We start from the raw sequence: 14,058 nt of genomic DNA, 5'->3' as shown, positions 1-14,058 counted from the left end.
AAAGTTTACAAACGATTCTTGAATTTAATCTCATCTAGTTTCCGAAGAATCAAGGAATTCATTATAGAGATGACTGCTTTTCCTATATTAATTTTCACAGATCCACAAATTCTTCGTAATTCTCTATGAGACACTGAGGAATTTGGTACAAACTGAAACTTCTCATGGGCTCTCAGTACATTTCTCTGCCCAGGAGGTGGGACCTTTGGTGTCTGAACATAGAAGATTTGTTGTAGTTTATGGTGAATATGACTGTTTTTAATTAGAGGCAACTACCTTCTAGAGCACTGCTTCCAAAGTTTGTTCCCCGAACTCTAGATTCTTGAGATGTTAAAGGGCAGTATGTGAAAAATGGTCCTGTAGTCAAGTCAATCTGGAACTTGAGGTTACTGTTTTGTTTATTGTGGGACATCTCAAAGTCTTGAGCACTGTAACGCCCCAAGAAGATGGGGGAGGAGAAGCCATTCTAACAATGTTTTCTTAACTCATTTGACCAATTAGAACCTCTTTTCAAGGACCACCTGTTAACAATGTAGAGGCTAGTGTTAGAGAACTGTTAAGGGAGCTACAGTCTTAGTGTTTTTCACACCTTGTTCCTTTAACTTTTGGTGAGATGAAGATTAAACAAAAAAAGCTTAACTTAACCCAATGTTAGTAAAGAGTAAGATGACAATTACAATTCTGCTGAAACAAAGTGCAGCAGTGGAAACCTTCCACCTCACTCCAAGGAAGCGTGGGGCTTTGAAGTGCCGATGTCAGGAGAAAAGCCAGGACAGTTCCAAAGCCACAAGGTTTGAAGACCACTGAGGAACTGCCCACTGCTTGGCACATAGTGGACAGTTCATAAGTATGTATTGAATAAGTTAATGAATGCACCACAACTTCCATTTAATTCAACTTTGGGGAGAAAATGTTATTGATTAACTTTTAAACTAAAATACAGAGAGGGACTTCCCTGGTGGTCCAGTGGCTAAGACTCCGTGCTCCCAATGCACGGGGGTTCGATCCCTGGTCAGCGAACTAGATTCCACATGCCGCAACTAAGACCCGGCGCAGCCAAATAAATAAATAAATATTAAAAAAAACACAAACAAAACCCAGGGAATTCTGGTGGTCTAGTGGTTAGGACTCTGCACTTTCACTGCTGAGGGCCTGTGTTCAGTCCTTGTCGGGGAACTAAGATCCCACAAACCATGTGGCGAGGCTTAAATAAATAAATAAACTAAAATACAAAACAGAAAGAAAAAAAAAGCATTCTAGAAAAGCCTCTCATTTGGGTAATATTCCAAATGATGCTTAATGAGGGTTGTGCACCTAGCACCAATTACAGACCATAAATTATACGCTTTGGTATTACAGGGTGCAAGTTATCAGAGTACTTTTCAAAAACTACATAAATTCCTAAGACCTAGCAGAGCCTGCAGGGTGGAAGAAGAGGCGTAAAACCTTTCCAGAACTACCTGCTACAGGCTAACTCCTGCAGTCCAAGATCATTTTCTCCCACAGTAATTTTACAGGAATAGAAAATTTTCTCTAAATTTTCTGAGGTAAGAAAATGTCTTTCCTTATCTTTTAGGCTTAAAATTATAAGACATGTTTTCTTTTTGAAATACTTATTCCCGCTGGCCCTGGAGGTGACTTCCCCAGCCCACGAGCCCCCCGCAGGTCTCCTCCTCCCTTTAGTTCTCCCACTCAGCATGCAGAGTCTCACCCTCTCATACTCATCCTTGGCTCTGCTTAGCATCTCCAGGATGTCGATGGGCCTGTGGTCACTGCAGCCGTTGGCCTGGCTGGGACTCTGCTTATCCCGAGCTGCTTGCTGGGACCGCCGTGTCTCCTCTTCTACCACGCTACAGGAGGAGAACCAGGTTTTAGAAAGACCTCTTTTGATACAATCTGACCCAAGAACTCTTTTGCTGTCCATCTTCCAAGGATACAGGAAGAATGCCACACGGTAACATTGTCCTCACAATACAAAACACAGAGCCTCGGTTACCCCATCCCAGGAGTACTCGACTACCTACTTCGCCACCTCACTCACAACAGTACCAACCAATATATTTCACTGTCAGAAGGCCAAAAATACAGAATTCCTTTCCAGAGTGGGTAGAAGTAGGTACCTTTAAAACTCTACTGAATTATCTCATTCTCTCTCTTTTTTAAAAGTATGTCAAAATCAGTCAAACTAACTGGTGAAGTAAATTTGAAAATGGACAATGCCACCAAGACCAAGGAAGGCTGCATAGTTGAACAACCCCTGGGGAGAGTGTGTATTGATAATGGGGTAGCAAGGAGAAAGATCAGCTTCTTGAAAACGGAGGTCTTGGTGAATCTTCAAAAGTTAACGATAGCACTACAAGCAAACAAAAGATTTCCCTTGTTCTCTCCTTAAAAAATCACTCAGTGGGTGACTGAGGTTAGGGTGACTGTGGTGATGCTCTTTATTTTGATTGGTGCTGCTTAAGCTAATTCTGCACTTGAAAATATATAAAGCATGAAAAGTCAAGGTCTAAGTCGAGGGTTGCGGTCTTCAAATCTATCTGAGGGGTTTCATTTCTTAGGAATATCCTCTCTCCCCTGCCGCATATTAAAGTCTGAAGCAATTATAGCAAAATGTGAGAAACTGAAAGCTGGGTGGTGAGCACATGGATATTTTATTGTTTCTTATATTTTTCTTCAAGCTTGAAATAAAAGTAATAAATTTTAATGAGGCAACTAGTCTTATTTTCTTTTAAAGATCCATTCAGGTTTCAATCCCAACTGTAATGAATAGGCCTACCTGCCATGGGATATTATAGGTACAGCCACAACTTGATAATCATATTAATTGAGAACTTTCAGACAGTGATGATGACAGGCAATAAAACAATTCAGTAGCAAAAGGCTTGTTTTTATGGACTAAGAGGAGTAGAACAACAACAGGCCACCCAGTGTCAGCTTTACTGCTTTAAAACAGCCTGTCCAGGAACTCCCAGTAGTGTGTGTGGGATGGTTCTTTTATTTGAAAATACTGGGTTAAACAATATTAAACAGATTCTTTTTTAAACAGCAAAAACATTCTGAGTTTTTAACATGCTAAAATGTATTACGATTCTCCAAGGATGGGCTTATAGATTTCCCCAAATTTATTTGACCGTAGAATCTTCTCTTGAAGCAGGATTCTTATTTGGAAAGTGCTGCTTTAAGGTAATGGTGTCATTTCTCTATTTAGATTCTTACAGCTCTTAATAGGATTATTATTTATAAAACAAATGTAGAATCATGGACTTGATGGCAGACTGAAAGAAGACAGGCATGTGATATGAGGATCAGACCAATTAGAATATTGTTTCATTTATATCCATACTGGTAATCAACTCTTGGGAAAGAAATACTGTATTGTGACAACTGTGAGGCCTGTTGCAAAGGAAAAAAAGACTAGAGAGATCTACATTGGTTATTTCTTGACGGTAGATTACAAGCGATTTCACTTTCTTTTTTTGTACTTCTCTTCATTTTCCATAATTAACAGGCACTCTTTTAATAATCAGAAAAAAGAGTACTATTAAAAATGACTAATTAGTTAATACTCAGTTATAGGCCACATCAGCCTGAATCCACCTTCTTGCTCTCCTACATAGCTTCTCAGTTCTTATTAACACCTTTTGGAATAAATCAATTTTTTACTTGAAGAATTTTTATTATATTGTGGCTGTCAAAACAGTGATAAGAACTAGATTTAACAGAATGGGCAATAATGGGCACTTTTATTTAGATGCACAATATGCCCAAAAGAATTTTACCTGTATTTCTGGTTAAGAGAGGTGATATTCTGAAATATGTAGCAAATAGAGGCTGTATGCAGGCAAAGTTAGAGCAGAGAAGGATAAAGTAACCTTTTTATCTTTGGTGACCAGAACACCATTTATCACAAAGTTAATGTTAACATTAGGTATTCTCTTCAGCCATAAATAGGCCAGACACTTGAAAACTCACTATCAACAGTTTCATGAGGGCATTCACTAATCAGTTTCAATACCACCCCTGGTTCTAGTAAAACAAGCTTAAAGCTTAAGCAAATGTCCCTCTTTTGGGCATTTCTAGTGAAGGAACCCTGAATGTCCTTCTTTTTCCTTTTTGCTTCCTGTTTCTACTTTCTCATCCTATTTCTAGGCTCAATACAATAGTTTCAGATAGGCCTTCAGTCTTCTGCTTTATCTACATTCTGAAGTCTTGCCTTAGGTGCACCTGCCCTGAGAGAGAAAAAAGCTCAAAATGGTTTCCTGCAAATAGCTGTTAGTTCTGCAAGAGCCAGGTTCTCTCACTTTGGGCCCAAAAGCTCTCAATCTGCAGGAGAAAGTCTATATATTAATATATTCCAAAGCACAGATATTTAAGAAAAATATTCTGGATTTCAGGACAACCAAGAATCAACAAATCTTTGTCTTCGAAGTTATCAGAAGCTGCCTTTGCTGTCACTTTCAGAACTACAAAATAGTCAAATAAATGGGTTTGTAAAAAAAAGTTTATCTTTTTTTTTTTTTTTTTTTAGAGAAGAGTTGTTCTAAAAAGAAAGTCTGGTTCTAGAGAGCCAACAACACATTTTCAAATGAATGACACAAGTTCATAAGGAACAATGTCCTTGGGGTGCACACAGTAATAAACATGGCCTGCCAGTGGCTCATAGCTACAGCAAACAAAGCAGGAAGCAGATAAACATCCAATTGAGACATGTTAGCAGTCCTGGACTAAAACGTGGCCTTAGCCATGTGCACTTCTTTTAAAATGCAAATATACCTGGAACTGAGATTTTGGGCCTAATTATTTACACTTTTACAAGAATTAGTTTAAAATTAGACTGTTAAAAAGAAAATTAAGACTGTTTTCCCCCAGGCATGTAGGTAAAAACCTTGCAGGAGAGCAAAGGGAATTTTGATTTGACAGAGGGGAAAGAGAGGTCTGCATTTCTGAGGAGATTCAGGCAAAAATTGCAAAGGAAATATAAGTGCACCAGAACTTGCCGCCCACTGCATCAGTTTGTCCAGAGCTCTGTAGCACCTCAGGCCCCTCTAGCACCTAAGTGTCTTGGGCTCCCAGAAACCAGAATGGCAATACCAGCAATACAGATAAGCCACATGAGGGGTGGCTTCTGTGGGCCAGTCTGAGAAAGGTCGATGAACCATCCCTCAGAACATCAATCCAATGAAAATTACTTTCCAAATTCCAAGATTCTGGTTTATAAGAACTCTCCTGGAACATAATCCATTAGAGGATTGGGGACTACTAAACCTAGAATCTGTGTCAAAAATAAGTTCTCTTAAAGGAAGTAGCCACGGATGTGTGCAGAAGTTCTCTATCAGTTACTGAACACAGTTCTACCTGCTACAGTGGAAATCTGGAGAGAACCTAAGTCAGATCCACTGCATGTGGTGGTTAGACTGTGCACTGGATATGGAGGATACCCTCTGGAGCTAGGCAGTTCAATGGCTCTAACCACATGTTTAACAGTTAAATTATGATCTGTCTGCAGGACTGAATACAATGCAGTCATTATAAATACTAGAATGCCCTGGAAAAATGCTGTTGACATGAAAAGTAGGATGTACAGTATGATCTTACTTTTTTAAGTGTAAAGAAAAAAGTGTTGCTTGCCATTCCAGTTTAAGAAACATCAAGCCTATAGCTACTGCAGTTGCCCACAGAGAGTGTGCCCTGAGAGGAATTCAGTAATGGAGAAAAACAGGAAACATTCTGTGCTCTGGATATACTGGTCCTTAGATTAAGATGCATATCTAAGGAATCATTTCAATGACCCCAGATTCTTGCATCTTCTCATACATAGAAAAGCACTAAAATCATCAACTTGAGATGTCTGTTCTTTGCTATTGGCAGTAATCTTTTGATGCTTGACTACATGTTTTTCTCAGCAAAAAAGTTCATATATCCTCATTCTTTTGGCATTCCATTCTCTAGCTCCCTTTTTTTTTTTTATTAAAGTATTTTAAAATTCTTGCTACTATTGCTGAGGGTCATATTTTGAATTCTTTTTTTTCTTACCATTTTGGTTTAAAAACAAAGTAGTCTTTAGCTGGTTTCAATTATGTAAATATATTTTTTCCTATGGTATTTTCCTCTTGGTGGTAACGTCTTAAGTAGATGATTTTTTTCTGATGTATATATATTAAAAAAAAGTTCATATATAACTTGGCTCCTCCTTTACCTCCTGGGAGCAATTCCTCAGAGCTCTCTGAGAGGCTATCTCCCAGGCTATAGCGCTCAGTAAGGCCACTGAATAAAAATTAACTCACAACTTTTATGTTGTGCATTGTTCTCTCAGTGGACATAAGAAACAATCACACACATCAACCCAAGGTACATGTAAAGAAAAAGACTGGAATCAAACAGACAAAAACGGTAATGCTAGTAAGTAGTAGGATTATAGATAATTTTAGATTACTTTAAGCTTTGCTGACTTTTTCAAAACTTTGACAATAACAGGAAATCAGGGGAAAATACGAGTTAGTGGACTCCAGTAACAAAGAGAAAGGGGAAAAGTCATTTTTTCATCTCCCATATATCACTAATTAAATCTATGGTGTAAACAGAAATACTTACTCGGCCATGAGTTTGGCTATGCGGTGACAGTCATTCTTGTCATAAAACCAGATACTGTATATTGACACTTGAAAAACAAAGAAAAAAAAATAAGGGGAAATGAGGTTTCAATACTTGGGTAATATGTAAGTAATATATTATCACCATAAAATGTCACAGAATTTACCATGAGGACCTCAAACTGTTAACAGTTACTCTAAAGAAAAAAAGAGCCTCCCTGCAAACTCTTTAATAATAAAATTATTAATAAAATTAGGACAGCTAAAATATTCAGATGAAAATTGCAAATATTTTTGGTTTTAGACATCATTACCAGATCTCATCAAGCTTAAGATGCCACTAAAGTACAAGATAAACTATTATTTTATGTATTATCAAGAAAAAAAATGCTGCCAATTAAACTAAGAATTAACATTGATTGTGTGGAAAGGGAACGTTGCCTACCATTCCAGTAAATATCGTATGTTGCCCTAGCCTGCCATCAAGCCACCAGCCACTGCAGCGCCCCCTACCCCTCTATGGTGAGCCCTAAGGCAAATTCAGTATGGAGACAAACAGCAAACATTGTGTGCTCTGGATACTGGCCCTAGATAGTTGCATATCTAAGATGCCTATCTAAGGAATAATTTCAATGGGCCCAGACCTTGCATCTTCCCATACACACAAAAGCACAAAAATCATTAACTTAAGGTATCTATTTTTTGTGATTAGCAGTAATATTTTGATGTTCAACTGCATGTTTTCAGCAAAAACTCCTACATATCCTGGCTCCTCCCTTACCTCTTTGAAGCATTCTTCAGAGTTATCTGAGAAGCTATCTCCTGGGCAATAGTCCTCAGAAAGGTCTCAATAAAATTTAACCTGTAACTTTTAGGTTTTGTTTTTCTTCACTTGATAATTGTAAAATACTTTCCAAATTGATAGTCAAATGTGGGGGAAAAGGTGTCTTAATTGTTGAAAAACCATGTTCCAAAACCAAACACCAGAACCTTTATGAGTCTCTTGAAATTTAAAAATATAAAATTAATACCACATTACAGTAAAAACAAAGTTTTAAAAAACAAACACCAACTCCAGACCCATCCTATGATCGACTCTATTCACACGTGAAATGGAAGTGCCCAGGCTGAGCTCCATATCACACTTCTTTTCCAATCTTTTATTCCCAGTATGGTGATTACCACTAAGAAAGCCCCCACAGAACACTGAATAATAAACAAGCTCCTGCTGTATAGCACAGGGAACTATATTCAATATCCTGGGATAAACCATAATGAAAAAGATAATAAAAAAGAATGTATATATGTATATAGCTGAGTCACACTGCTGTACAGCAGAAATTAACATCGTAAATCAATTATACTTCAATAAAAAAATAAAGAAAAACACTGGTGAATGGATAGATGAACTTTATAAAGATGACTAAATATAAAACTACTGTAAATACTTTTTAAAAAATATTTATTTCTATTTATTTATTTTTGGCTGCGTTGGGTCTTCCTTGCTGCACAAGGGCTTTCTCTAGTTGCGGTGAGCGAGGGCTACTCTTCGTTGCGGTGCACAGGTTTCTCATTGCGGTGGCTTCTCTTGCTGTGGAGCACGGGCTTCAGTAGTTGTGGCACGTGGGCTCAGTAGTTGTGGCTTGCGGGTTCTAGAGTGCAAGCTCAGTAGTTGTGGCAGATGGGCTTAGTTGCTCTGCAGCATGTGGGATATTCCCAGACCAGGGCTCAAACCCTTGTCCCCTGCATTGGCAGGCGGATTCTTAACCACTGCGCTACCAGGTAAGTCCAAAACTACTGTAGTCCAAAACTGCTTTTTTAAAAAAATTTATTTTCTTTCTTTCTTTTTTATTTTTGGCTGTGTTGGGTCTTCATTGCTGCACGGGCTTTCTCTAGTTGTGGTGAGCGGGGGCTACTCTTTGATGCGGTGCATGGGCTTCTCATTGCGGTAGCTTCTCTTGTTGAGGAGCACAGGGCTTCAGTAGTTGTGGCACGTGGGCTCAGTAGTTGTGGTGCATGGGCTTAGTTGCTCCGCGGCATGTGGGATCTTCCCAGACCAGGGCTCGAACCTTTGTGCCCTGCATTGGCAGGTGGATTCTTAACCACTGCACCACCAGGGAAGCCCCAGATACTTTTTGAATTTATTTTTTTACTTGAACTTTTAATTTTTATACAATTTTTAAAGGTTACTTTCCATTTACAGTTATTACAAAATTTTGGCTGTATTCTCTGTGTCGTACATATAAATACTTTCTGGATAAGGTAGATATACTGAATACATAAGTCAAAATAAACATAGCGATAGGCATGGCTCATTGCTATCATGTGCACCCACTGTGACACAGCACATCCCAGGTTGCAGCCCCTTTCATACTTACTGTGACTCTCTGGCACAGGAAGGGCAGATATGCTTTTATTTTTTTTAATTAAACTTTTAGTTTTGAAATAATTGTAGCTTAACATGCAACTGCAAAAAATAAACAGAGATCCTGTGTGCCCTTTGTTTGTTCCAGTGGTAACATTTTGTAAAACTATAACATAATATCACAGCCAGACTACTGACATTGATAAAATCAAGATACAGAACATTTTGGGACTTCCTTGGTGGCCAGTGGTTAAGACTCTGCCCTCCCAATGCAGGGGGCCCAGATTCGATTCCTGGTCAGGGAACTAGATCCCACATGCATGCCACAACTAAGAGTTCGCATGCCACAACTAAGGAGCCTGGAAGCCACAACTAAGGAGCCCACCTGCTGCAACTAAGACTCAGCAAAACCAAATAAATATTTTAAAAATATATATTAAAAAAAAGATACACAACATTTCTGTAACCACAGGGATCCCTGTTGCCCTTTTATTGCCACAGCCATCTCCCTTGGTACCCCTCCCCCATCTCTGACCCCTGACAAGAACACTAATCTGTTCTCCATTTCTATAACGTTGCCATTTCAAGAATGTATTATAAATGGAAACATAGAGGATGTAACTTTTTGCAACTGACTTTTCTGTCTCAACATAATTCTCTGGATATTCATCTAAGTTGTTGCTTGCATCAATAGTTTGTTCCCATTTTTTGCTGAATAGTATTTCACGGTATGGATGTACTAGTTTATTTAACCATTTGTCCACTGAAGGACATCTGGAGTGTTTCCAGTTTTTGGCCATTATGCATAAAGCTGCTATGTTCGGGTATAGGTTTTTGTGAACCTAAGTTTTCACTTCTCTGGGTTAAATGTCCAAAAGTACAGTTACTGAGTCACAGTAGTTCCATGTTTTTTAAAGAGAAACTGTTAAACTGCTTTCCAGTTTTACAGTGGATGACACATCTAGTCTCTGTGCATCCTTGCCAGCATTTGTTGTTCTATTTTTACCTTTATGCATTCTGATAGGTGCATAGTGGTAACTCATGGTGGTTTTAATTTACATTTTCCTAATGGCTAACGTTACTGAACGTCTTTTCATCTGCCTGTCATCTGTATATCCTCTCTAGTCAAACGTCTGTTTATGTCTTTTGACCCATTGGATTGTTTTTTAAACTGTTGAGTTGAGAGTTCTTCATATATTCAATATACCAGTCCTTTGTCAGACTTGTGGTTTGAAAATATTTTCTCCTTTGTCTGTAGTTTTTTTTCATCCTCTTCACGAGGTCCTTCCAGAGCAAAAGTTTTTAATTCTGACAAGGTGCAATTTATGAGTTTTTCCTTTTATGGATTATGCTTTTGATGTCAAGTCTAAAAACTCTTTACTGACCCCTAGATTCAAAATTTTATCCTGGGCTTCCCTGGTGGCACAGTGGTTAAGAATCTGCCTTGCCAATGCAGGGGACAGGTTTCCAGCCCTGGTCCAGGAAGATCCCACATGATGCGGAGCAACTAAGCCCGTGCACCCCAACTACTGAGCCTGCGGTCTAGAGCCCGTGAGCCACAACTACTGAAGCCTGAGCGCCTAGAGACTGCTCTGCAACAAGAGAAGCTACTGCGATGAGACGCCCATGCACCGCAATGAAGAGTAGGCCCTGCTATCTAGAGAATGCCTGCATGTAGCAATGAAGACCCAAAGCAGGCAAAGGTAAAATAAATAAAATAAATAAATAAAAATTTTTATCCTGTTTTTTCCCTAAAGGGTTTATAGTTTTACATTTAAGATGGTGATCCATTTTGAAGTTTTTTTGGGGAAAAAAAGGTTTAGGTTAAGGTTCTTTTTTCTTTTTGGTGCAACTGTTCCAGTATTATTTGTTGAAAATGCTCTCTTCTATTGAGAGATCTTTTGTACCTTTGTCAAATATGAGTTGGGCATATTTGTGTGTGTCTATTTCTGGATTCTTTATTCTGTCCTATTTATTTGTTTATCCCTCTACCAATACCACATCATCTTGATTACTGCAGCTATATATAGGCTTTAATATTGGGAAGAATAATTCCTCCACTTTATGCTTCTTTTTCCAAGATTGTTTTAGCTTCTAGGGTCTGTGTCTTTCCATATAAATTTTAGAATAAGTTTGTCTATGCCTAAAAAAATCCTTGCTGGGATTTTGACAGGACTTGGGAAGAGCTGACATCTTTAGTATGTCAAGTCCTTCAATGCACAGATATAGCACATCTCTCCATTTATTTAGGTTTTGATTTCTTTCATTTTGTAATTTTCAGCACATATACCCTGTATATTTTTTGTTACGTTTACCCTAAGTATTTAATTTTCTTTGTAGAGATTATGAATGGTATTGTTTTTAACTTGGGCTTCCACAGGTTCATTGTTAGTATGTAGAAGTCTGATTGATTTTTGATTGTTGATCTTGTATCCTCAGACCTTACCAAACTCACTTATTAGTTCTAAGAGTTTATACATAGACAATCATGTCATTTGTGAATAGAGACAGTTTTATTTCTTCTTTTCCAATTTGTAGCCCTCTTCTTTTTTCTTTTTTGCCTTATTGCAGTGACTAGATCTTCTAGTGCTCTGTTGAATAGCAGTGATGACAATGGATATCCTTGTCTTGTTTTCAATCTTAGAAGGAAGACATTCAGCCTTTCACTTATGATATGGTGGATTAGAGTGACTGATTTTTAATACTGAACAAGCTTTACAGATTTGGAATAAGGCCCATTTGGGCATAATTTATATTTCTTTTCTATATATTGTTGGCTTTGCTAATATTTGGTTAAGGATTTTTTTCATCTAAGTTCATGAGAGATACTGGTTTGTGGTCTCCTTTTTTTTTGTACTGTCTTTGTCTTGTTTGGGTATTAGAGTAAATACTGGTCTTACACAATCAGTTGAGAAGAGTTCCTTCCTTTTCTGTTTTCTGGAACAAACTGTAAAATTAGTGTTAATTCTTCTTTGAATTCTCCAGTAAAACCATCTGGGCCTGGAGATTTCTTTTTTGAGAGCTTTAAAATTATGGATTCAATTTCTTTCATGGCTATAGGACTACTCATGTTATCTATTTTATCTCGGTTGAGTTTTGCAGTTTGTTTTTTTCAAGAAATTGGTCCATTTCTTCTAAGTTGTCAAGTTTATGAGTATAAAGTTGTTAATAGCATTCTCTTATTACAGAGGATGTGTAGTGACATTGTAAGCAGATACGGTAGGAGGTCCCAGGAGAAAGAGAACCAGGCACAGCTTTCTTGACAGAAGAGAAGCCATTTTTGGACTAAGACATTTTGTGTTCTAAGCCTGGCCACCATGCTTGCCCCTGAACAGGTCCCAGTAACTAATGATCTTAAGGGAACAAAAGAGTGCAGAAATAAGCTATTATCAGGCAAGAGAAGTAACAATAACAAAGATAACATATCAGTCTTAGACTCCCTGTTCTGTTTCAATGGTTAAGACTAGCCTGAAAAGCTCAACCACCAGATCAACTGAAACCTAAGGAATGATGATGTTGACCTTTTCTGACCCTCAATCAACTGTAGAAGCTTGGACTCTGTGAACCACTCAAGCCCCTTCATGAATATGCATGTATCCTTAGCTTAAAACTCCCCCAATTTTGCTGTTCAGGGAAACCCTGCTTTGGGAAAGCCCAGTAGCTCTTAATTGCTGCAAGTAATAATAAATCCTTCCGGGTTTCCCTGGTGGTGCAGTGGTTGAGAGTCCACCTGCCGATGCAGGGGACACGGGTTCGTGCCCCGGTCGGTCCGGGAAGATCCCACATGCCGTGGAGCGGCTGGGCCCGTGAGCCATGGCCGCTGAGCCTGCGCATTCGGAGCCTGTGCTCCACAAAGGGAGAGGCCACAACAGTGAGAGGCCCACGTACCGCAAAAAAAAAAACCCAAAAAACAAACAAACAAAAAAAATAAATCCTTCCTTCTACTGATCTTTGGCTTGGTTTTGTCTTTTGGCTCGACACCCACTAAGAGGCAAACCCAGTTTCGGGGTAACAACGTCCACTATTTCATTCCTGATATTGCTAATCTGTGTCGTGTTTTTGCTTTTGTTAGTCATTACTAAAGGTTTATCAATTTTATCGACTTTTTCAAAGACCTTTTTTTTTTTTTTTTGCAGTACGCGGGCCTCTCACTGTTGTGGCCTCTCCCGTTGCTGAGCACAGGCTCCGGATGCACAGGCTCAGCGGCCATGGCTCATGGGCCCAGCTGCTCTGCGGCACGTGGGATCTTCCCAGACCGGGGCATGAACCCGCGTCCCCTGCATCGGCAGGCGGACTCTCAACCACTGCGCCACCAGGGAAGCCCTCCAAGAACCAACTTTTTGTTTCATTGGTTTTTCTCTATTTTCATCTTTTCAATGTCACTGATTTTTCTGTTCTCATCTTTGTTCTTTCCTTACTTCTGTATGCTTTGAGTTATTTTATTTTGTTCTTCTTTTCCTAATTTCTTGAGGTGGGAATTTAGTAGACTCCTAGGCAGTGTTGCTTGAAGGGGTGAGAGAAGTTTCCCATGGCTAGGCCATCTGGTATGCCTTTAGTGGGGAGCCTCTGACCTTCAGAGATGAAGACTGCTACCCAGGCCAGGCTGGTTGTGATGTGACTCCTCCCCTGCTCCCACCACACCTTCATGAAAAGGAGGGAACATATTACCCCAGTGGCCACTTATTGTCAGTAGGGCTTCCAATCCTTCCTGCCAGTTTTGCTGGGCTCACCTGGTATTGTTGGCAGGACTCCCATTTGATCTGGGAGAGGAATGAGCCTAACTGGGGCACCCTCCTTTGCTACACTGGAGGTCAAGAAATACCAGGCCTGGGTCCCCTTCTACTGTTGGGTGGGAGGGTTGTAAGACAACATGCTGCTGTGTTGTTCTTTGAGTTCTGGGTCCTGCACCAGATCATCTTCCTCTTTCTACTGTTCAGAGTTTTCCTGATTGTCTTTTGTGTTACTTCTGGTTTTTACAGTTGTACTTAACAGGGTAGAAGCAAAGAAAGACAAATCTATGTCATTTTGTTTGGATCATTAGTCTCATTATGTATGCTTATGGATGGAAAACTGAAGCTCATGGAAAGACTACATGACATT

The 14,058-nt window shown here is 39.2% G+C and overlaps 1 protein-coding gene across 3 annotated transcripts in view; it reads right to left on the bottom strand.

Moving 5' to 3' along the window:
- Positions 1-14,058, bottom strand: part of DCP1A (decapping mRNA 1A) — a 61,058-nt gene that overhangs the window by 24,421 nt on the left and 22,579 nt on the right. For all 3 annotated transcript variants that reach the window (XM_032648831.1, XM_032648833.1, XM_032648832.1), the window contains exons 4-5: positions 6,595-6,661; positions 1,712-1,850 (exon numbers count right to left, since the gene is read on the bottom strand). In XM_032648831.1, coding sequence (XP_032504722.1) covers positions 1,712-1,850; positions 6,595-6,661 — 206 coding nt within the window. The remainder of the gene's footprint in view (positions 1-1,711; positions 1,851-6,594; positions 6,662-14,058) is intronic.

Source organism: Phocoena sinus, chromosome 11, assembly GCF_008692025.1.
Source record: "Phocoena sinus isolate mPhoSin1 chromosome 11, mPhoSin1.pri, whole genome shotgun sequence".
In the NCBI taxonomy this organism is placed as follows: Eukaryota; Metazoa; Chordata; class Mammalia; order Artiodactyla; family Phocoenidae; genus Phocoena; species Phocoena sinus.
The sequence above is the reverse complement of the archived record's forward strand: the minus strand, read 5'-3'. Positions and strand labels throughout refer to the sequence as shown.